Source organism: Eptesicus fuscus, chromosome 14 (genome assembly GCF_027574615.1).
Source record: "Eptesicus fuscus isolate TK198812 chromosome 14, DD_ASM_mEF_20220401, whole genome shotgun sequence".
In the NCBI taxonomy this organism is placed as follows: Eukaryota; Metazoa; Chordata; class Mammalia; order Chiroptera; family Vespertilionidae; genus Eptesicus; species Eptesicus fuscus.
Genome location: NC_072486.1, coordinates 38895657 through 38921225, shown reverse-complemented (window position 1 = coordinate 38921225; position 25569 = coordinate 38895657). Strand labels below are relative to the sequence as shown.

Below are 25569 nucleotides of genomic sequence, written 5' to 3'. Positions count from 1 at the left end.
AAATAAAAGTTAAATATTAATATTTTTAATACTGAATTATATTACATTTGCCCAATAACTATGAATCATTCAGAAGAATTGAAATAATTCAGAAGTGTTGAAATGGCTTCTTCATATGCATCACTTATTAATTTTTAAAATGTTCCTTTGGGTGAGAGAGTGCTGATCAAACGCTGAGGCTAAGTACCAGGAAGCCAGTATTTTCTGCCATTTCTCTTTTGGTCTATGGGTTCCAGTCATTTTTATTTTCACTCTTTAGAGCCTGAAAATTAACCTATTTTTAGGTACTCTGAGATATTTTAGATGAAAGCATTTACCCATCTGCTAACTATGTAGTCACACAGCTGAGTTTAGCATAGCTTTAAAAAATGTAATCTTTTGCCCTGGCTGGTGTGGCTCAGTGGCCCACACACGCGAAGGGCTGCAGGTTTGATTCCTGGTGAAGGGCATATTGCAGTTTCAATCCTTGGCCCCCATCAGGGTGCGTGTGGGAGGCAACCAATTGATGTGTCTCTCTCACATGGATGTCTCTCTCTCTCTCTCTCTCTCTCTCTCTCTCTCTCCAACCTCCCTCTCTTTCACTCTCTGGAAAACTTATCTTCAGGCAAGGATTAACAAAATAAATTAAATAAATAAAATCTTTTAAAATAGGTGTATATTCATTTTCAGTGCACTAAAAGAAAAAAATGGGTGAATACAGGAGCATAGAAATATAGAATTATTTAATTATTAGTTGCACAAGATCAGCTGTTCTATTCAAGTTTACAAAAAATTTTTTTCTCTTATTATCCCCTTTTCCTGCCTTTGGTGTGTGTGTGTGTGTGTGTGTGTGGTGGCTTTTATCCAGTTTTACTCTTTCCAAGGTTCACACTTCCAGGCATGTGGTAATCTTTCTCCGCTGTGCCTCCTCCAGCCCAATTATTAAGTTTCAAAATAAGCAAGACAAAGGAGGTGGGGAGGAGAAAGTGATGCACAAAGTAAATTCCATAATTCCTTATCTAGATTTACAAGAGAGAGAGGAATGGGGTGACATAAGGTGATTAAATTGAGATGTTCGAATTATCTACAATTTGTCAGGAATTTTTTTCTTGTTATTTATAAAAGGTAACTATAGGAGATTCTCTTTTTATTATAAGACATTGAAGACTTTTATTTTACATAATGATTTAGTGAGAAAAACGCGGAATCAAACATTTTTTACACTGGTTAGGTTTTGCAAGAGTCATGAACTACCTCATTTTAGTGTTTTACTGAAAACCACAACACATGCTGATGGAGTGTGTGTAGTCCCAGTATCGACTTTTTAGGGTCTGGTTTTCATTACTTTCTTCAACTTGAGTTTTTTTCTTAGAACATTAGACATCCAATGATTATGTTAAATTAAAATTATTTGGTGCTCTTGAAGACACACATTTTGGCATGTTTATGGATTGGTAGAATTAACATCATTAAAATGGCCGTAATACCCAAAGCAATCTACAGATTCAATGCAATCCCTATTAAAAATACCAATGGCATATTTCACAGATCTAGAACAAACAATCCAAAATGTGTATGGAACCCAAAAAGACCCCAAGTAACTGCAGCATTCTCAAGAAAGAACAAAGTTGGAGGGATCACAATACCAGATATTAAGTTATACTACAAAGCTACTGTAATTGAAACAGTATGGTATACCCTAGCCAGTTTGGCTCAGTGGATAGAGCGTAGGCCTGCAGACTGAAGGGTCCCAGGTTTGATTCCGGTCAAGGGCACATACCTGGTCAGGGCTCATTCAGGAGGCAACCAATCAATGTGTTTCTCTAACATCAATGTTTCACTCTGTCTTTTCCTCTCTCTTCCACTCTCTCTAAAAATCAATGGGAAAAAATATCCTTGGGTGAGGATTAAAAAAAACACACCAAGAAAACAAACAAAAAAACCCTGACAGCCTGGTACTGGCACAAGAACAGGCATATAGATCAATGGGACAGAACAGAAACCCCACAAAGTGACCCAAGCCATTATAGTCAATTAATATTTGACAAAGGAGGCAAGAACATACAATGGAGTCAAAACAATCTCTTCAATAAATGGTGTTGGGAAAATTGGACAGATACATGCAAAAAAATTGAAACTAGCCCACCAACTTAAACCATATACAAGATTGAACTCAAAATGGATAAAAGACTTAAATGTAAGTCGTGAAACCATAAAAATCCTAGAAGAAATCATAGGCAGCAAAATTTCAGACATCTATTGTAGCAATATGTTTACTGATACATTTTCTAGGGCAAAGGAAACTAAGGAGAAAGTAAACAAATGGAACTACATCAAAATAAAAAGCTTCTGCCCAGCAAAAGAAACCATTAACAAAATGAAAAGGGAGCCCACTGTATGGGAGAGCATATTTGGCAATGATACATCTGATAAAGGGTTAATATCTAAATATATAAGGAACTCATACAACTTAACAAAAGGAAGAGAAATAATCCAATTTAAAAATGGGCAATAGACACTTCTCCAAAGCAGACATACAGAGGGCCAAGAGAAATATGAAAAAAATGCTCAAAGTCACTGGTCATCAGAGAGATGCAAATTAAAATGACAATGAGGTACCACCTCACACCTGTCAGAATGGCTACCATCAACAAATCAACAAATGACACGTGCTGGCGAGGATGTGGAGAAATGGAAACACTAGTACACTGCTGGTGGGAATGCAGACTGATGTAGCCATTATGAAAAATAGTATGGAGTTTCCTCAAAAAATTAAAATTGGAACTCCCATTTGACCCAGTGATCTCACTTCTAGAAATATATCCTAAGAGACCCAAAACACCAATCAGAAAGAATGTATGCACCCCTATGTTCATAGCAACACAATTTACAATAACTAAGATCTGGAAACAGCCCAAGTGCCCATCAGTAGATGAGTGGATAAAAAAAGCTGTGGTACATTTACACCATGGAATACTATGAAGCAGTAAAAAAGAAGGATCTCTTACCCTTTGAGACAGCATGGAGGGACCTGGAGAGTATCATGCTAAGTGAAATAAGCCAGTGAGAGAAAGACAAGTATCACATGATCTCACTCATATGTGAATCTAATGAACAAAATAAAGTGATGAACAAAATAGATCCAAAGACATAGAAGCATGGAACAGACTGTGGAATCTCAGAGGGAAGGTGGGGGTGGGTGGGTAGGAAGAGATCAACCAAAGAACTTGTGTGTATATATGCATAACCCATGGACACAGACAATAGGGTGGTAAAGGCCAGGGGCAGGCTAGAAGGGGTCCATGGGGAGCAGGGGTGGGGGAGAAGGGGACACATGTAATACTTTCAACAATAAAGATTTTTAAAAATATATGAGAGTTAGATATAAGGGCAGAGGGAGAGTGTACAGCTATTTAGATTAAAGGTAATATAAGTTGAGAGGTCTTTGTTATCGTCCACAGGAGAGAGGATGGTGGCTTGAACAAGGGCAGTAACAGTGAGGTTGGAGAGAAGGGAATGCAATGGAGAACTTTTAGGTGGCAAAACCCATGAGACTTGACAATTTGGATGCGGACAGGGGTGAAGACATGGTTAAGGATGATCTACTGACATCTGACTTGCCTGCCTGGGAGTTTGTGGAACCCTCATTTTCAAGCCCTTTCCACAGCCAGGTCACGTAGCCAGGGCTATGAACTACCAAGTCCTATTCAGCATTTTGGCATTTATTGTGGCACTTTCTCTTCTTGTGAGTGATTTTCCCTGTGCTTCCTCTAAGCTCTCTGTACCCCTCTACTTGTGTAAGTCTTTTAAGCATTCCCTCTCCCACTCTCTCCAAAGGCGTGTGGTGGCTGCAGGCAAGCTAAGGGAGCTCTGTTGGAATTTGTTCCTGTTTTTTCTCTATTTATAGGTAATTTCAAGAATGTCATTGTTCTTCAAACTCTAACATGGCCTCCTCTTATCTTTTATTATGAAAAAGTATCTCTAACAGATAAGGATATCTGTTTTTTAAAGCCCCGCAACCAGAATGCAGTGGGTATATTTATAATTACGTGAGAAATAAGAGGTATGTGGTGGAAGTTTAGCCTCTTCTACTCTTCTGTGTTTTCTGTCTAGTTTGTATTCTTCACAAACTGGTTTACTGATACCTTGCAAATAGCATCAGTGAGGAATTTTAAGAGCCTAGTTGTAGCCTGGGTTAATGTCATGTTCTCTGATGATCACAAAGGTATCTAAAAACTTTATTTATCGGGTATAAGCAGCAGCAGAGATGCTAGAACCTCTGCTTCCCTCATTGTTCTTTCAGAGTCCCCTCTTTTTTGAGACCCTCAATCTTGCCTTAACTGCTTGGACAGGAGATAACAAGTTCCTCTTCTCCTTTAATCTTCACTGTGTTTTAACTTCTTTTATTCATTCTCGGGTTGCAAACTTTTATTTTTGCTTTTTATTTGACCCTTAATTTAATAACAGATTTATCTTGATTTACAAATATAAGGGGAAGTAGAGAAGATGGATCAAGGAATAAGGGAGGGTGGCCGTGTGGGGCAAATCATGAGTCACTTCATAGTTGGGAGAACAGCAGAGCAAGATCTATTGCTATTTATTTGGCTTTCAGCCTGACCCAGTACTGCTCAGTAAGTCAAGCAGTTCTATAGATGTGGGTCTGCTCCACACTGAGTCCGAATGGGAACTAAGGGTTCAGGGATCTCAGTTCTGTATCCTGGACTACCTGCACTATAAAATTGAGACCCTTATAATTACTGTGGGGAATCTACATGGACATTCAGGTCAGAAGGTCTAGGAGTACCCACCTCACTCAGCAACAGTCCTGAGTCCTCCCCAACAACGGCCTAGGGCCAGTCTGTTCTGGACATTTCTCTCTAGAGTGTAAGAAGAGTTGGATTTATGTCTTGCCCTAACATTCATGTTGAATTCATTCTTGTCCAAACAGCAAAAACTGGATTACTCTCCAGGGATTCTTTTCTGATTTTAAACTCTTATTTTGAATCACTAATTTTTCTGACTATTTATAAAATGTTTACGCAAGATTCTGAACAATTAATTTCATAAGTTGATAGACTTCACCCCCTAGTGCTTAACCACAATTGACTTTAGAGGCCTTTGACACATACTGACTTATAATGCCAAGGATGATGTGTTGACTCAACATAGCAACACTTTTTAAAAAGCCAACATGAATTTCTATTTGGTTTCTAAGATTAAATCATTCAAGAATTGTCAAAGCATGAGATTTCAATAACTCCACCTCTTCTCCAGGGAGAGTTAAAGCAACACACGTAGGATTCCTTTCCAAAAATGGCCTTAATCCTTGGCCTTTGGGGTGGTGGATGCTCTGAAATCTCCTGTATGGAGAGATGGGACATCTGGAGGTCTGGATACTTTATCTCTTGGCCACACTGCTCAGGAAAATTCTTTACCTTTTCCAATACTCCAGGTTACTATTAGGAATTAATTGACTAAACTGTCTGTGATGAGGATCCCAGAAGGTCCCAGGTACAGAATAATTTTATAGTCTTGGTTGAGGAAAATAAGGAATCCCTCTGGTAGACTTAAGAAATGGGTATCTGGTGTCTTAAGGAAAAAGCAACTCCCACAAAACCTGAAATAAGTAAGAGCTTTGTTACAGAAATCTGTGCTATCCATGCCAAGAATGGTCTCCTAGAATTCATAATAGAACAATATACACTTAAGAGTACCCGGAATCAACTGAGAATCACAGACAAACTCCTACCCAGATACCTACACATTATTTTCCCTTCAAAGGCTGTGAACAAAGGAAATAAGCTTGCTATCCTCTGTTGCTTTTCAGAGTAGTGTGTTTCCAATTGCAGAGACAATTCAGTAGGATTAGAAATTTGCTAAACTTCAAAGGATGTGGGATTTGATGGCTTGTCATTTTTCCCACAGTCTGTAAGGTTCTGAGGGATACTGAAGTCATGGGTACCATGTTTTCTTGGCTGATAAATAGCTGACTCTTAAGAAAACCCCACACCAGTCCTGGCTTCTTGCCCACTCCCACTGGGGAAAACCATTCTCAGACAACTGAAGCACTGATGGACTCACTGAAAGAATGTGCACATCTGTTATTTTCACGAAAAGAGCTCCAAAGAGAACGTGTTAAAAGGGAGATAATCCTTGGGAAGCCTTTCCTAACCTTGAAGCTGCCCCTGGGACATTAGTTTATCCTATGTAAGACAAAACTTGCCAAGAGATCAATAAAACCGGTCAGATAGTCTGAAGGCAAAAATAAAAAGGCAGGAAAAATAAACACCAGAATCCTACTTTTACCCACATAAGAGTATGGGGTAAATGGGCTCATAATAAGTCTGGGAAAAGGAACCTCTCAGGCAATCTGATCATAAATTCTTTTGCTTCTTAAACCCAAATGGCCAATCTGTTTTTGATATTTCATGCTTTGCTCATTGTGCCTCACCTGATATGAACTGAGTTACTGTGGCATGTCTCACAGGAGCTGTGATTTCTCCATGTTATGATTTCTAATAACCTTCTCTTATCAGATTCCACTTAAATTCTGCGTATGGTATTGCCTCATCCCAATGTCTTCAGTGTGTTGAAGGTGATGAGGTGGTATTCTCAGGTTTTTAAACTATAGATGAGATTGTTCCAGGGTTTGTCTGGTTCCACTGCTGACAAAAGCCGGCATGTGTATAGGTTGTATGTCTGCCAAGTGCTTTTCGAGTACACACATTTTCCTTTCAACTTCCAAGAAGCCTGTGAGATGGGTAGACAGTTGTTTTCATTCTCTTCAGATGAGGAAACTCAAGGTTAAGTAAACTGCTCAGGGTCACAGACACAACTTCTGTTTCCAGGCCCTCCCTTGACCAGGAGGCTCCCTTGATATCATCTCGTATTTTACATGTCCCCAAATGAAAGATCAAGGCAGCAGCACCAGTGGTTCATGAACTCATTATTTCCTAGAGATTCTTAAACGGAAGAGGTCACGAAAGGATGGTGTGACTTTGTCCTTAGGGTAAAAGTTCTGAGTTGCCATTTTCTTGGTAAAGAATGAGAAATATAAAATGTAGGGTGGCTGGCTGTGCAGTTAGAAACCCGTCAGCTCTTTCAGGCTGGTTAATATAGCTTAAGTAATTTCCATGCCCTTCTTGTCCCACAGAGGCTTTTGGAGGAGTACCAGGTAACTGGGCCACTGGACAGCTTTTTGTTTCACTTATCTTAGAAAAATGGAAAATGTGGATTATGCCACAGGCCACAAGAAAAATATTTGATTGGCTTTTGGATAGTCCATCCCTGGCTCATTTTTATTTTGGAGATAAAGTCTAAAACCTTAAATGGTTGTGGATTTTTTTTCAACAAATCCTAATTATAAAATATCATTTAAATATATTTTGTTGCATTCTTTTCCTAGTCTTCTTTCCAATACACATTCTCTTTCACTGCTTACCCTTTCTGTTCTTTAATTTCCCCACATTTGATGTCTTTTTATGCATTTGTCACATTTCATATTTTAAAAGTAATCCACTTGTTTTCATCACATACTCAGGGTCGGTGCAGCTAGTAATTGTCAAAGTTTACTGACAACCAAAGGTGTACTGTTGAGTAGGTATCTCCAGAGAAAACATTTACTTTGGCAAATGAGTAAGAAAATCTATTTCAGTGTGACAAGAAAATATGAGAACTTCTATTTAGATTTATTTTTATCTCAGACATTTTATTTGTTCTTATATGTATGGTTGAAAAATGGGCTCATAATAAGTCTGGGCAAAAGTAACCTCACAGGCAATCTGATCATAAATTCTGAGCTGGGCAGGTCATGCTGGGTAGTCACATCCTAGGCCTATAACTTCTTTAGTAAAAGGTTTTTAAGCAAGCACTATCCATTTTTCTTGTGCATCTAGGTTAACACAGTTTTGAAATGCCAGAAGAAATAATCCTCTTTTCCAGACCCCTTAAAGGCATAGCCACCCTCAAGGGAGCACATAATCTCATTATCTATCCTGTACCTTGCTTAATTCTAAATTTATACATAAACTGCAAAACTGTCCTTCTCTGGAGCATTTGCTTCCTGGCCTGTGGTCAGTTTGACTCAAATAACTCTTACAAAAATTCTCTATAGGTTTGGGCATTTCTGACATCAACATATGATTTATAAGATATAATACATATTTAAATAGTTGTATGTCTATATAATTTACAAGTAAACTAATATACGTTTATTGAAAGTATGTGCTCAAAATATTTTTACTACGGTGTGCATGATTTTAGAAATTTGGCAATCATAGCCACTGAGAAGCAGCGAATAAAAATAATAGTACTAGCTACCACTTATTGACTGCTTACTGTGAGCTAGGTACTGTTCAATTGCTTTATTCATATTAACTCATTCAATCCTCCCAACAACCCTACTCTGTGCTCCAGACTCTCTGCTCTTAACCATCCATCCTCCTACTCTGCCTCCGACAATTATTAAACAGAGTGCAAGGAAGGACCAGGCTTGGTGTTCTGAGAGTGATCTGTGGGAGCTCGTTCTCCCTCCTGAGCTAAGAGGCATTTCTCATTCCTTTGGACACTTTCCCACATTGAACTTCTTCTGCATCATAGATATTGGGGTCACAAAGTTAAATTAGATATAGATTTTGCTCTCAAGAAGCTATAGTCAATGTAGAAGGTAAGACAATGATACAGCTACAGTACAAGTAGAAAGTGAGGAAGCCAAAAAAAAAAAAAAAAAAAAGAAGAAGAAGAAGAAGAAGAAGAAGAAGAAGAAGAAGAAGAAGAAGAAGAAGAAGAAGAAGAAGAAAGAAAAGAAATAAAAGCTATAGGAATTTGGAAGAGGCATTTCTTCCAGAGGAATTGGGGAAAACTTCATGAAATAAGTCACTTTTGAGCTGGCTTAAAGCTAATGTTCATTTCCCGAATCACCACTTGGTAACAAATTTCATCATGAAAGTATCTGGAAATATTTGTTTGGGGCCTTGGCCTTGCCCTTTCCCCCTTTCAGAGACCTCTCCATAGTTAAAAGCAGCATGGTCCTCCAAGGTTGGGCCTTAGCTAAGCCTTTCTCAGCCTGAATTCTCTGGAGGGTGAGAATGCAACTCACCAAGAGAAGAGGCTCTGCATCGTTTGGTTTTGGTGGGAAGGCCCGTATTTCCCAACTCAGTATGCTCAGGCCACCACTCCCTCCTGCTCTGATGAGTAGTGGGAACAAGGCTGTCTTTGGTGAAGTGGAGCACTACACCTTGAGGAATATAGGAGGCCCAAGAAATTATAGTTTTGAATTTAGTTTATTACTTAAAATTGTGGAAGTTGTGTTTTAGCCTTTGAGGCAGCCTATAATAGTCTTAATTATAGAAAATGTTTCTTGACAGTACAAGATTTTCCCATAATTATCAATAATGAAACACCTCCCCCCCCCCCACACACACACACACAAAACTTGGTACTGTGGTAGAATTAATCAGACCTAATGAGACAAATAGTCAAGAGATGGTGTCACGAAGTATGCAACATTAGGTGAGCTTTTGTAAGGCTGGGAACTGCCACCTGTTGTGATGATTTAAATCAGGATTTTGGCAAAAGCACATTATTGTGACAGTCAGTAAATGTGAGTGAAACTCAGACTCCACTACATACCCAATTTAGGAATGCAGTTATTAACCCCCCCCCACACACACACACACACTGACTCAGCCCAGAAGGTACAGAGAAAAAACGATTTAACTCACTAAGAGATTTGGAAGTTTTCTTCAAGGTTGTTAACCCACAGCAAAATTGAGTGATATGTGTGATGGGAGCCAAACTTGATAATTTTTAAAAATATATGTTTTTATTGATTTGAGAGAGAGAGGAAGAGAGAAGGATAGAGAGACAGAAACATGGATGTGAAAGAAACATTGATCGGCTGCCTCCTGCACACCCACTACTGGAGATTGAGTCTGCAATCCAGGCATGTGCCCTGACCAGGAATCTAAATGGCAACCTCTTGGTTCATGGGTCAATACTCAACCATTGAGCCTCAACAGCTGGTCTACACTTGATAATTTTTGCCTTTTCTCTCCATCTTCATTATAAAGGATTTTGATTTGGAAGAAGCTTAGCCTACCACTTTCCAAGAAAATAATACCAACAGTACTGGTACATGTACGATTCTGCACCACTGGAGCCAGAAAAGTATATAATAATCTTATCTGTAGGGGAGAAATGGAATTTAATGAGTGATTATGTTGAAACATGCCTGTAGACTTAAGTACTTAATATGACTTACATGTCTCTAAAGGAAAATATGAATATGAGAGAGAAAGTTCTCACTTATTTCTCGGATCTGCACTGATTTATGCCACGCATAAAGCCTTACACCAATCTTTTTGTCTCAGATTTTTCCATGGATGAGAATGCTACCATGAAAGCATCAAAGACTTTTTAATCATTTTTGCATTATTGCTTAATTTAAAACTCTGAGAAAGTTCAGCTTCAAAGAATATTAGAGCTTTAACCCTTTGCACTCGCTTGCTTTTTTCTTGATTCCTGCTACCAATGCTAACCGTGTCGAGTCACACTCGACATCCGAGTGCAAAAGGTTAAAAAAAAAAAAGGCTTAATGCATAACTGATTCAAGCAGCCCAAGACATTGGGAGATGCCACCAAAGAGGATTTTCAGACACTGAGTCTTGAATCTCCCTTTAAAGCTTGTTTCATGTCTTCATAAATTATTCTTATTGTTTAAATATTCCTTTTTGTTTTAAATTTTCTCTGGTTCATTGAAGACTATCAATTCTCTAAGTAGAAAGCAATGTTATCCTACTCCTTGAAACATAAGAATTCCTGTATTATTAAAACAGAACTCTTTATATCTTTGAAGACACATCAAGATTGATCAACCAACTAGTATTTATTGAGAATCTACTGTATCCTATCCTATATAATAAAAGGCCAGCGACCATAATGGTGTAACGACCAGAACAACCGATCGACCAGTCGCTATGAGGTGCACTGACCACCTCTCGGCCCCTCCCCCCAGCCCATAGGCTCCAATTGCTGGATGGCCAATGGGGAGCCACGGGGGACCTGGGGTGGGTGGTGGTGGGGCAGGACTGGGGACTGGCAAGTGGGCAGAAGGCAGACCTCTTGGTTCCTCCCCCCAGCCTGCAGGCTCCCATTGCCGGATGGCAAACAGGGAACTACAGGGAACCGGGGTGGGTGGCAGTGGCAGGCGGGACTGGGGACTGGCAAGCAGATGGAATGGCCAACCTCTTGGTCCCTCCCTCCTGCCTGCATGCTCCGATCGCTGGATGGTGAACGGGGAACCATGGGGAACCAGGGTGGGCGGTGGTGGGGCGGGACTGGGGACTGGTGAGTGGGCGGAAGATGGCCCTGATTGCAGGCTAGGCCTAGGGACCCTACCCGCGCACAATTTCATGCGCTGGGCCACTAGTTGTAAATATGATGCTTATGAAAATGGTATTAAAAAACCAGCAGAGTTTCAGGTAGTACTTTTGAGAGACTTATTGCATTCTCATTGAAAAATGTTAGTCTCCAAGTTGAGATTGGAGACCACTAATCTCAATCCTTCAAAGCTAGACTCCCTTCTGCACCACTGTGGGTGTGGCCTCTCTACTTGATTGTCTCTAATAACAGAGAACTCACTATTTCCTGACAAGGTGCTCCTTCCAATTTTTGATGTCACTTAGTTGCTAAAGACAGATCTCCATACAAAGCTACAAAACAGGAATCAATCAAGTACTATAAGTACCAAATGAGTTGAAAAAATTCTGCATGAGGTCAGAGAAAGAAGGAGTCATTGTTGGTTGTTGTGGTCAGGCAAAGATAATGATTTAGGGTTAAATAAGTAATATCATTGAGTTTTCCTAAAAGTACAATACAAATATGCACTTTTATTATTATTGGTGTCATATGCAAATCCCAACAATAGTTAACATTTCCTGAGTGCTTACTATGTGTCAAGCACTAACAGTATGCTATATTGCCTCTCAAATAACAGTGTACATAAAATTTTATAGGTAGCTGGATGAGAATCTACTTTGTGCTAGGAACCATATCAGGTCTTATTTCATATAATCTGCACAATTGTGCTTTGATATAGGTGTTATCATGATTATTTTACCAAAGGACACTGTGGCTCAAAGAGTTTCAGTAAACCCACATACCAGCAGAATTAGGCTTCTAGCCCCACTCTACCAGATGCCATAATTCTAGCTTTATCTACTATGCTTAACTGACTCTCCTGGAAAATTTCCCTCTATTAACTTCAGTCCGCAGACCAACACTCTATCCACTGAGCCAAACCGGTTTCGGCTCCCTCTATTAACTTGATAAAGAAAATAATTGACTAATTCTTTCCAATCTCCCCTAGGGTTAAAACGAGGGGAAACTGGCATACTCAGTAAGAGGGAAGCCCCCACTGGTGGCTGTACCTCTGGAGTTAGGTCCTTCTCTTAGTTCTGAGAGGAAATGACATGAAGCCCCAGGACATCCATTTTTACATATAAAACAAGGAATGCATTACAAATAACCCATTAGGGTTATTAAAACCCAATAAAGCTAAAATTAATGGTAACCATTTACTGAGGTCTCCAACTTAGTACTCTAAGAATCTGAGCTGCTTCACAATGAGGCAAACATCTCTAGAGTGATGAGCACATGTTGTTAGTTGTAATTTTTACAAATTGGGGGAGGGGATCTATATATATAAAACCCTAATATGCAAATAGACCAAACAGCGGAATAACCAAACATCTGGTCACTAGGACATGTGCTGACCACTGGGGGGTGAGTGTGGAACGTGGCGAGCTTTGGCCGCTTCGGGAAGGTGGAGCAGGTGAGCAGGGGCACCAGACCAAGGCAGGGTGCCAGTTGCTATCATTGGGGCGAGCCTCTGGTGGTTATTGAAAATTCTTTGCTCCCGCGTGCTATGGTCCTGCCCGGTGCTTGCACCCACTGCTGGCACCTGGCTCCGGTCCCAGTCACTCAGCTCCATCAGTGGGTGCGAGCGGTGGCTGCTGGCCTTGATTGCCCCTGAGGGCTTCTCCACCTCCCCCTGTTCCTGAGGGGCGATTGGGGTAGCAGCCACCACTCCCACGTGCTGACAGCGCCAGCCCCACTCACACCCGCTGCAGGTGCTGGCCCCATTCACTCTGTGCCATCAGCAGGTGTGAGTGGAGCCAGCGCCATCAGCATGTGGGAGTGGTGGCAGTAGGAGCTGGGCTGCCAGGAGATAGGGGACTGGGGGCTGTGGTGGGAGGGGCCGGGCGGGGGCACGAAGGATGGACCGAGACCAACCCCTGTGCCCACCGCAGCCTTGAGGCACAGTTCCTTTCAAGGTGCATGAATTCATGCACTGGGCCCCTAGTTTTCTTATAAATACAGTTTAAGTATCTTGAATTAGAAACTTGGTTTCCAATTTCTACTCATCTTGACCTACTCAGATATTTTTACAATTACTGCCAGGTTTATTTTGTGGGTCATTTTTTTCTTGTATAACTGCTGAGTTGTAAACTTTTGACTGTTATTTCCTTGTGGATGCTAATTATCACTCAGTTCTATTGTGTGTTTTTCTTTCTTTTTTTCACTGAAGAGAGAGAATGAAAATTAAGAACCACTGACATAAAGGGAAGAAATGCCAATGATTTCCAGGCCTTTACTAGCCCTAGAAATTTCAGATGAATATTTTGGCATTACAGAACAGTTCTAGAAGGGTTGATGTTAAAATTGGCAGATTCAGAACCACAGATACAGAGGGTCAACTAAGGGATTGGAGCACCCCCGGATTTGGAAATACACTGGGGTCCTGGAACTAATCTCCTGTGGATACTGGAGGACAACTGTGTTTTCCCTAATCCCATGTAATAAAAGCCTAACATGCAAATTGACGGAATGGCGGAATGACTGGTCGCTATGATGCACACTGACCATCAGGGAGCAGACACTTAATGCAGGAGCTGCCCCCAGCCTGTAGGCCCCAGGCCAGCCAAGGCGGGTGCCAGCAGCCCCCTCCCCGATTGCCCCACCAGTCGCCCCGCAGAGGCAGGCGACTGGTGGCGGCAGGGCGATCGGGGGATGGGGCCAGCCAGTGAGTGGGCTGGGGCTGCCCCCACCCCCAATCACCCCACCAGTTGCCCCGCAGAGGCAGGCGACTGGCTGTGGCAGCAGCAGGAAGAGGGGCTGGTGAGCAGGCGGCACCAGGCCAGCCAAGGTGGGTGCCAGCGGGGGTCCCCTGAACCCCCACCAGTCACCCCACAGATCGTCCCTGATCACTGGCCAGGCTTGGGACCCTACCCATGCATGAATTTTGTGCACTGGGCCTCTAGTTTTAAGAGAAAAATGAGGCTCAGAAAGATCTATACTAATGGGTAGTGGAAATGGAATTACAATTCAGGTCTGCCTAATACCAAAGACTGTGTTCTTTCCATTATATTATACTATCAGCCCTAGAGTGTTTGCCATCTAATTCCCACCTCCAGATTTCTGTTCATCCACTCACTTGGCTGAATATAACGCTAATAATTGCTGACTATGCAGGTAAAATATCATTAGCGCTAACTTCAAGAAAACCAAAATCTATTATCAGGAATTTGAATACTACTAAGATATTAAGCTACTGTGTGAATATCTTTTGTTGTAAATAATTTTTGGATGTAATGGCTTTTTTCTTCTCTCTCCCCCCGCCCCACCCCAACAAGATGTAACACATCTGTATTTCAGGGACTGAAATGCATACTAGGTAAACTGCTATGGGTAAGAAGGCTGTATATGTATATAACATTTGAATAAAGACTAAGGAAAAGAAAAAAACCTTTGACTTTGGAATCTCTTGCAGGTATTCTGCAAAGTCTCACAAATCTTGGAACACTTGGATGTTTCTTATTGTACCCAACTAACAGATGAGTTTATTACAACACTGTCCATTTATTGCCTTAAACTCACATTTCTCAGCATTGCTGGCTGTACAAAGGTATGTGCAGAAGTCAGAGCTCAGAAATATCAAACTGAAGCGCTATTAAAAAACTCAGGCAGGGTAGAAGTGAGAGGTGGACTCACCACAGGACTTATTTTTCTTAGCCATGTCTGAGGTATTCATTAGATTCTCCCCCCCCCCGCCCTAAATTGGAAATAGCTTTATGATTTCATTTGTGTTACAATAGAATTTTCATAAAGTTAAAAACAATCCTCACACAAATATTAAAAATGTGTCAAAGATTTATTTAATTAATAAGAGAACCAACAAAATGGTAAAGCCAGTTCCTAGAGCATTGGTTGAACTGAGCACTTATCGGAACTGAAGAAAGAATGTTGAGATCTGATTATTGAGTGAAGATTTGAAATTGGTTAATGAGTATAAGATAATCAATCCATAACCTTGGAATTATAGTTTCTACCAGACAAAAATAATTTGCATCTCTTCTGAACAAAAATATAAAAATTTATACCATGTAACTTCACTGAATATGGGCCCTGAAAGTAAATAGTATGTCAAACAAAGGCATAATTCCATATAGAATTCCTCAGGTGGGCCTGTTAATGTTCCAATATAACTTCAAGTGTTTGACATTTTTTCTTTACATCTGTTTATAAAAGAAATATATACTCATTGTAAAATATTTGGATAACATATAAAAGCATAAAGGAGAGAGTAAAAATTCATTGTTGTACCACCATCCAGACATAACCATTGTTGGTATTTTATACTTATTCTTGTATATTTTTTCTATGTACAAAGAAATTAGAAAAAGTTATAGGTTTGTGTTATGTATATTTTTAAAGAACACAATCATATTTTCCAAAATACATTGTAACCTACTTTTTTCTCTTAATATACTATGTCAAGAAATAGAGATTTGTGCTTCTGGATTAATATGGCAGATTGAGTATACAGATATAGTTCTGTGTCCTCTTGAAACGTTACTAAAACTGCAAAAGAAGGGTGAGGGCCCACGTTGATAGGGGAAACAGGAGAAGAGACAAGAGCAACACAATTTGGGAGCCTGAAAATAGCTGGACTAATTTAGCAGACCAGAGATAGCTTTGAATACTAAATCAACAGTCCACCATCAACATAAGCAGGTCTGGAGTCTGCAGTGTACTCCACCTGTCACCGGTGTCTCAAAGGCTCAGGCCTGCGGGGAGCAGCCCAAACTCCACTGTCCTGCAGCCTAGAAACTAAGAAGGATGTTACACAAATAACATATTATGAAATGAATCACTCTACCTCAAAGATCTAGGGTGAGAAAAAGGGGAGTTGATTATTTCAGAACCTCAGTGTAAGGGAGAAGGGTTTAGCTTTACCAATTATGCAGGTCAAATGACTATCCTGATTCAGAAAATGTGGTGACCATAATTTGGGCCAATCTAAATATTCCTCACCCCAAACCATAGGGCTATGGTCTAGTCTAATATATTCCACGGTCTAGTCTAATATATTCCACCGATATTTCTTTTGATGGGCCATAAAACACTTCAGTGTCTGGCTCATCATTCTAAACTAGGTTTCCCAAAGGCCCAAAAGTTAATCTTGAATGGTCACCTTATCCATCTCCTGGAAGGCCAGCTTTTCCTTGCAGCTAGCTTACTTCTTAGATCAGTAAGTAGTCCTGTGACCTTGTCCTACCCAGCACTGAAATCGGAATAACCTCTGTTCAACAGGACTCAGAGTAGGACCTTGTATTTGGGAGTTAAGAATGTAGCCAGTCATCTCTGCCTCTAGTTCCCAGCCCCCATAAGTCTGGACATCACCTCAGTTATTGGATGTCTTGAGTTTCTGGTCTACAGGAAGTGATGGACTCCTTTTCAGTTCCCCCAGTATCAATAAAACCTAGCACTCTTAACTCCACCTGTTCTGGACTTTTCTATGAGCTCTTTTTCTTTCCTTTCCACGACATTTCTGAGGGCTCCCCCGCCAACCCCCACCCTCCCCCAACACACACACTAACATCAGACCATCAGAGACCCACATAGTATGATAGGAATGTCTGAAGGCGTTTTTGTGAGAATCAGTTGCAATGGTAAACCTTGGTCCTGAGCTTGTTCTGGAAAAAGGGCAGGCTTAGACAATGACATCTATTTTTCCGAACTTAAAAAGTGTACATTTCAATTGAATGGTTTTTCCGCATAATTCTCTCAACTTTATGTTAAAAACAAAAGTCAAGCCTTATGTATGTTTTAGAATGTTCAAACATTTAAAGTAAGAAATTAAATCCAGTTGGACCAAACATTCCTTTGGAGAGTAATCTAGTTGATTCTGCAGCAAGTCTCAGTTCAATTACAAATTCAAAAGCTAGATCCTAAGTGAAATAATCTAAGAAGTGGAGTTGAATTATTTCTGCAAAACATCTGGGCAAACTTTCCAGATGTTGGAGCCCTCAGCAGAATTTATCTGAGATTCATGTAGTGTCTGTGGCTTCTGCTCTTCTTTCTCCGGCTCCCTGCAAACGTCTGTCTCACTTACTTGTCCTTTTTCAGAACCATGCTACTTCCCATGCAAACCATCAGCAGTGTCCAGACCCCTTCTCATAGCAATCTGACCGTCTACAGGTTAACTTTTAGAGTTCTGTTAATTTTAGAGTTCTGTAACATGTGCTGTTATAAAACTCACTGCTGCAGCATTAATAACTTACATATATTGATGTAACAGGTATTATTACTAAGGAAATTTTGTTGAAGTTTCCCATCCAAACAAGAGATCTCTAAAAAGAATAGCAAGATCACAAATTCTGTTGGTGCCACTTGAAATATATATTTTATTGGTCTGAAAACAGTTAAATCACTAACATGAGAGTTATAGACCTACCATGTGGCAAGCTGATTAAAGAGAATCTACAAGTGTCCTGTTGGTTAGGGACTAAAAATTTGTGTCCTTCCCCCCAAATATTTGTGTTCTCTCAAAATTCATGTTGAAATCCTCATCCCCAATGTGATGGTATGAGGAAGTTAGGCTTTGGGAAGTAATTAAAAAGGGTGAAGCCACCATGAAGAATTATCGGAAGAGGAAGAAATGGGAGCTGTCTGCCATGTGAGGATACAAGAAGGTAGCTATCTGCAAACCGAGAAGAGGGCCCTCACTACACACCGAATCTGTGGGCACCTTGATCTTAGACTTCTCAGCCTCCAGAACTGTGCGAGATAAATGTCTATTGTTAAATTTACCCAGTTTATGGTATTTTGTTATAGCAGCCCAAACTGACTAGTACACTATTCTTCCCTGGGATGAAGTTCATCACAATAATCTGTACTTATTTGGCTGTGTGTTCAGATTACTGACTTAGCAATGGAGATGTTATCAGCAAAATGCCATTACCTGCACATTTTGGATATTTCTGGCTGTGACCTGCTTACTGACGAAATATTTCAGTTTCTTCAGATAGGCTGCCAACAGCTCCGGATCCTTAAGATGCAAAACTGCAGACTTATTTCCAGGTAAATATTCACCTGACTATGAGAAGCTTCGAGAACTACTTTCCGAGAAAACAGAATATGTGACTACGGCATTTGTGATACATAGTACCTTTCAGACTTAGAAAGTTTCATTTTATTTTTTGCCTAATTGAAGCCAACATTTTGAACTGCATCAAGGGAAGCTCCCTTATAAAATGGTCTTTGTGGTTTTATATCCCTGTCCCAGTAGATCATCTACTTTTAAGCACTTCTCCGTCCTTGACCTTGCAGATATCCAAATGATGATCCCTAGCTCTCCCTCTACTCATCTCTCAAAAAATTTCCATTCAGTTACTTTCCCCTAGGGGTTAAGAAAATAATCGGCTTAAACCAGCTCCCAGTTAAATATAAATTGCTAACAGGTATCCTAAGCTCCATAATTCCCAAAGTAATTTGCTTGACAGTTGCCATTCATTTAACTAGGGGCTTCCTATAATACAAGTGCAGAGTATTCTGACTTGACTATTATTGGCCAAATGCCTGTTCCCTCAATTTGCAAAATGTTTCCAATGAAATAACAGTGGGGTAAATAAGCAATTTTTTTTTTGTTTTGTTTCCAAATCTTACTATTGTAAGTTGTGCAGATGTCCTTTCTGACTGGTATTTCTGATTTCTTGGGATATATTCCTAGACGTGGGGTTACTGGGTAAAATGGGAGTTCCATTTTTAATTTTCTAAGGAAACTCCATACTGTTCTTCACAGTGGCTGCACCAGTCTGCATTTCCACCAGCAGTGCATGAGGGTTCCCTTTTCTCCACATCCTCACCAGCACTTGTCATTTGTTGATGATAGCCATTCTGATGGGTGTGAGATGGTATCTCATTGTTGTTTTGATTTGCATCTCTTGGATGATCAGTGACTTTGAGCATGTTTTCATGTGTCTCTTGGCCTTCTGTATGTCCACTTTTAAAGAGTTCTATTTAAGTCCTTTGCCCATTTTTTTATTGGACTATTTATCTTCATTTGTTAAGATGTATGAGTTCCCTATAAATTTTGGGATTAGGCCCTCATCGGATATAACATTGGCAAATATGTTCTCCGATGCAGTAGGCTTTCTTGTTGTTTTGTTGATGGTTTCTTTTGTTGTGCAGAAGCTTTTTATTTTGATGTAGTCCCACTTGTTTATTTTCTCCTTAGTTTCCATTGCCCTAGGAGCTGTATCAGTAAAGATATTGCTACGACATATGTCTGATATTTTGCTCTCTATGGAGTCTTCTAAGATTTTTTATAGTTTCCTGTCTTATGTTTAAGTCCCTTACCCATTTTGAGTTTATTTTTGTGTATGGTGTAAGTTGGTGGTCTAGTTTCTTTTTCCTTTTTTGCATGTATCTGTCCAATTTTCCCAACACCATTTATTGAAGACACTGTCTTGACTCCATTGTATGCTCTTGCCTCCTATTGTCAAATATTAATTGAGCATAGTGGCTTGGGTCTATTTCTGGGTTCGCTGTTCGGTTTCATTGGTCTATATGGCTGTTCTTGAGAACAGTGGCTTTGTAATATAGCTTGATATCTGGTATTGCTATCCTTCCAACTTCATTCTTCTTCCTTAAGATTGCTGCAGCTATTCAGGGTCTTTTTTTATTCCATATGAATTTTTGGAGTTAGTTCTAGGTCTGTGAAATATGCCATTGGTATTTTAATGGGGATTGCATTAAATCTATAGATTGCTTTGAGTAGTATGGAATTTTAATGATGGTGATTCTGTACTAATCCATGAACACAGTATGTTCTTCCATTTGTTTATGTCTTCCTCTATCTCTTTTTTCAATGTCCTGTAGTTTTCCGAGTACAGGTCTTTTACCTCCTTAAATTTATTCCTAGATATCTTAATTTTTTTGATGCAATGGTAAGTGGGATTTTTGTTTGTTTGTTTCTCTTTCTGTGAGTTCTTTATTGGTGTATAAAAAAGCCATAGATTTCTGGGTGTTAATTTTGTATCCTGCTACATTGCCAAATTCATTTATTAAATCTAGTAGTTTTTTGATGGTGTCTTCAGGGTTTTTTATGTACAATATCATGTCATCTGTGAATAATGACAGTTTTACTTCTTTTCCAATTTGGATGCCTTTTATTTCTACTTCTTGTCTGCACTTCCAGTACTATGTCAAACAGGAGTGGTGAGAGTGGGCATCCTTGTCTTGTTCCTATTATTAGGGGAAATGGTTTTAGTTTTTGCCCATGGAGTATGATGTTGGCTGTAGATTTGTCATACAAGGCTTTTATTATGTTGAGGTATGAACCCTCTATTCCCACTTTGCTGAGAGTTTTTAACAAGAAAGAGTGTTGGAATTTGTTAAATGCCTTTTCTGCATCAATTGATATGATTATATGGTTTTTATCTCTCAATTTGTTTGTGATGTATCACGTTTATTGATTTGTGGATATTTGTACCATCCTTGCATCCCTGAGATAAATCCCACTTGGTCATGGTGTATGATCTTTCTAATGTATTGCTGGATCTGATTTGCCAGGATTTTGTTGAGGATTTTAGCATCTATGTTCATGAGGGGTATTGGCCTGTAATTCTCTTTCTTTGTATTGTCTTTATCTGGTTTTGGGATTAGAGTGATGCTGGCTTCATAGAAAGAGCTTGGAAGTGTTCCTTTCTCTTTTGAGGAATAGTCTGAGGATTGGTTTTAGTTCTTCCTTGAATGTTTGGTAAAACTCCCCTGTGAAGCCATCTGGCCCAGGGCTTTTATTTGCTGCAAGTTTTTTGATTACTGCTTCAATTTCCTTCATAGTTATCGGCCTATTCATATTTTTTTTATTTTTCCTGATTGAGTTTTGGAAGGTTGTATTTTTCTAGGAATAGGTCCATTTCTTCAAGGTAGTTGGAATGGAGTTGTTCATAGTATTTTTTTTTTTTTTTACAATCCTTTGTATTTCTGTGGGGTCTGTTGTTATTTGGCCTCTTTCATTTCTGATTTTGTTTTAAATAAGCAATTTTTAAAGGTAGAAGGCCTAGGGTGTCTACCCTGTAAGTTTTTAAACAGAAAGAAGTTATCTGCTCCATCGTTCAGTTTTTCCTATTGACTGAGAGTAAACATGTGCAATTATTTTAACTGACCTGAAGAAGTAACCTTTTGGAGTGTTCAAAATGAGAATTCTTGACTAATCCCTGAAGATGAGATTCTTTTCTGCAAGCTAGAAAAATAAATAATATTATCAAAGTATAGAGTGCATAATGTGTTCTATGCATGTAGATTTATCTCAGAGAACTTTTTTTTTTTTTAAATCCTCACCCAAGGATATGTTTTTCATTGATTCTAGAGTGAGGAAGGGAAAAACAGTGGTCTGAGAAACATCGACTGGTTGCCTCCAGCACATGCCCCAACCAGGTATCAAACCTGAAACGTGGGTATGTGTCCTGACCAGAATTGAACCCAGAACCCTTCAGTGCACAGGACAGTGCTCCAACTGAGCCAAAACCAGCCAGGGCTCAGAGAACTTCCTTAATTAAGCAAGCCTGGCATGAAAATTGGTCACTTGAGGTCTAAGGAAGAAAATGGTTTCTGATCCAAGGCTGTGTGTATTAAAATGAAATTAAAACAAAAACTTGTAAAATAGGTACTCCCTCTGGGCCCAGGACTACAGGGAGGGAGTGGGTCAGACAGCCAACTGAAGCTGGGTCAGATTAAAGAGGGCAGGTCCTTGAAAAATTTTGAAGAGGAATGGTGACTCAATCCTTCCCGATAGGTCTGGAGAAGACTGCTATGGATATTAGGTCCTAGGAGTCTCTGCCAACTCTGTCATACAATTAAACAACCAAATTTGGGCAGGTGGTAGTGAATAACATATTACACAAAGGAGTTAGCTTCTAATCTTTTGATTTTATTTTTCCAATCACTCTTTGAGAACATTTTGAACTTCTAATAATTGGGATTTTAACTAGATGAATGGAGACTTTCTGGCAAGGGCCTTGCTGAATCTAATCTGGTATGGAATGTTCAAGTGTATTAAATATAGTGTTTAATCAAGAAGACCCAAGATATCTATTAATATCCAAACCCTGCTTTTGATTCCTCACCCCTCTTGCCAGGTCACTAGATAAAAAAATATGCAAAGAAAACTGTTGGCCCCAAAACCTTATGCAAAATTCTAGTATATGGAAAACTCCTTTCTCTGGGCCAGGATAGCCAAAAGACCACTTTTGTTTTCTACCACCAAACCCAGCTGTCCCTATCAACAAGAAGTAGAGACTCACCCCTATTATGGCCTCAATTCCTGAAATTATTTCAGTCATAAAGGTGAAATGGGTATCTTGTTATTCATAACAAGCCTATTCCCACCACAATTGGGTTTATGTTAATAAGGTGACTTTTGGAAAGTACCTAAATGCCTGGGGAACCAACATTTAAAGAGAGGGGTGGGACTGATTTAACAGGAGGGAAGAGGGGCTGGAGGCTGAATCAATCACCAATGGCTACAGATTTAGTAAATCATAGCTAGATCATTGAAGTTTTCATAAAAAACAGAGTTCAGAAAGCTTCGGAGTTGGTGAATGCATGGAGATTTGGGCATAACTGACGAGGGCATGGGTACTCTTTGGCCTTTCCTCCCATACCTTGCCTTATGTATCTCTTACATTTGGCTGTTCCTGAGTTATATCCTCTATAATAAACTGGTGATCAGGTAAGTAAAGTATCTCTGAGTTCTGTGAGCAGCTATGGCAAATCAATCCAACCCAATGAGGAGGTCACTGGAACCTTTGCTCTATATAGCCAGTTGGTCGGAAGCCCAGGTGACAACCTGGACTTGCAATTAGTGTCTGAAGTGAAGGGTGGTCTTGTGGGACTGAGCCCTTAACCTGTGGAATCTGATGCTAACTCTGGGTAGATAGTATCATAATTGAGTTGAATTGCAGGACACCTAGGTTGGTATCCAATAATTGCTTGGTGGTATGGGGGAACCTCCCAACAACATACACACCCTCATATTGGAATTGCGAGTCCAGAACAATTTTTACATGTCCTCTTTGCTTCCTTCCTTTCTGCCTCCTAAGAAAGATAGTACTAGTATTTTTAATCATTTTGGTCATAGACACCTTTGAGAATTTGAGGAAAGTCACAAACTCTCTCCTCAGAAAAAAAGGTTTATTAAGATACAAACTGCATAAATTTTCCAAGAGTTCATGGACCTCCTTGAAACTCATCCATGTATCCAACAGAGATCTGCAGACTTTGGGTTAGGAGTTCCTGTTCAGCCTTCACAGATTGGCTGGAAAGGGTTCTGCTAATCTAAGACTGGAAATGGCAGGCAGAGAGCTCACTAAGAGCACTATAGAGTGCTCTCAGTATTCCTACTCCATGGCCATGCAATTTCATGACCCATTCACTGTGCTCTTAATCTTTGAACTGGCTAACCTAGAGTGCCACTGAGCTATTTAAGCTTTGGGATCCTGATTATTAGCACAATTATCCATACCCTCCCCCTCAGGAAGGCAAGAAAGCTGTGAAAAGTGAATTCAACTCCTGATGGTGAGTTTTTTAACTCCAACTTTGATTTAGTTTGAAAAATCTGCACTGGCAATTTCTGCCAACTAGCTAATGCTAATCACTGTTATTGCAGGGAGGCAGCTATGAAAATGTCATCTATAGTTCAGCAGGAATACAGCCCAACTGAAACTCCAGTTTGGTCTAGCTATGATGATGAAGGCAAGCATGTAACAGAAAGCAGCAGCGACGGGATGTAACACCACTTAAAGATAGAGAATTGACAGTGAAAGAGTCAACATACAATAGTGAAGAGGAAATAGTATAACCTTCAACTCAAACAGAAGAACAAAAAAATCTAGAATTTGGTGATTTCATTTGATGCAAATATTTTTATTAGCTGGATCTCAATTGTATAAACAGCAGCAAATCATCTCCTGATTCTTACTCCAACTATAAATGTTTTTAAATACATCATTAAATCTTCTGTCTAATAATCATGATTTTTAAAAAGTCAAATCAAGTATTGCTACTATATAAATTTTCCATGTAAATTTACCTTAATCAAACTAACAGTTTGATGAGATTATTAAATCTGAGGTTACAGTTATATGAAACAACACTGAGATATGTAATATTTTTTGACAAGAAATTTAGAAGCTTTTCTTTAGAAAAGGAAGCAGAGGTGACCTTATAAATCAGAGAAAGAGATGGAGCCAGGGCAAATGACTTTAAGGATCTGTGCAGCTTTATTGTAAAAAACATAAACATACACTTTTAAAAAAATACATTTTTATTTCAGAGAGGAAAGGAGAGGGAGAGAAACATCAATCATGAGAATCATCATTGATCCGCTGCCTCCCACACACCCCACACTGGGGATCGAGCCTGCAACCCAGGTATGTGCCCTGACCAGGAACCAAACCATGACACCTCCTGGTTCATAGGTTGAGGCTCAACCACTGAGCCATGGCAGGTGGGCAACATAAATTTTTAGAGGAAACAAGTCTTTCTTATGGTTTCCAGATACTTAACAACAAGACAGAACTAAATGCCAATTGACCGACTCATCTCAACATCTGACTTAACTGCTAGGAGCAAATTAAATTGAAGCAGGAACTATCTGTGAATAGAAAGAATGTCCCTGCAATGTCTCAGATAAATCTCTTTTTAATCAGATTTGCACAATTGGGATATTTTAAAACTATGCTATCCGAAAAAGGGTGCTCTCCCAATTTTATGCTAAGAAATAATATTTATAATGTTATAATATTTATAACATTATTTAATGTGATGTGGACTGATATTCAGAGTCCAGGGGAGAGCATACTGTTCTGATCTCCCCAAAGAAGTTGTGTCGGTAATATTAGATCAGTATTTTAACCCTATTTCCTCTCTTACTTATGTGTTAAATGGGGTTCATCACTATCCTTTTGTATCCCACTAATTTGAAGGATAACATTTAAGGAAAAGGATATGAAAGTTATTCTGAAAAGTTTTTAAAAGGGCTCAACTGGTATTATTGTAGGGTAATCTATATTAGCTAAATCCTTTTAATAATTTTCCCTTTTAGTTTGATTTTGAAAGTTTTTGAAATTAAGAAATATCACTTAGCTGTAGAAATGGTTCCTGAAAGTGGACAGCAGGGGAATAAGCTGAATAGGAAGTTTTAAGACCTGAGCCAAAAGATTTAAGATTGTTCTGATGGTGATT

General features: G+C 39.5%; 1 protein-coding gene across 1 annotated transcript in view; it reads left to right on the top strand.

Moving 5' to 3' along the window:
* Positions 1-24374, top strand: part of FBXL13 (F-box and leucine rich repeat protein 13) — a 152803-nt gene extending 128429 nt beyond the window's left edge. Inside the window, 4 exon segments of the mRNA XM_008151323.3 lie at positions 14810-14944; positions 18239-18402; positions 23993-24107; positions 24110-24374. Coding sequence (XP_008149545.3) covers positions 14810-14944; positions 18239-18402; positions 23993-24107; positions 24110-24184 — 489 coding nt within the window. The 3' untranslated portion in view covers positions 24185-24374.
* The last annotated feature ends 1195 nt before the right edge of the window (positions 24375-25569 follow it).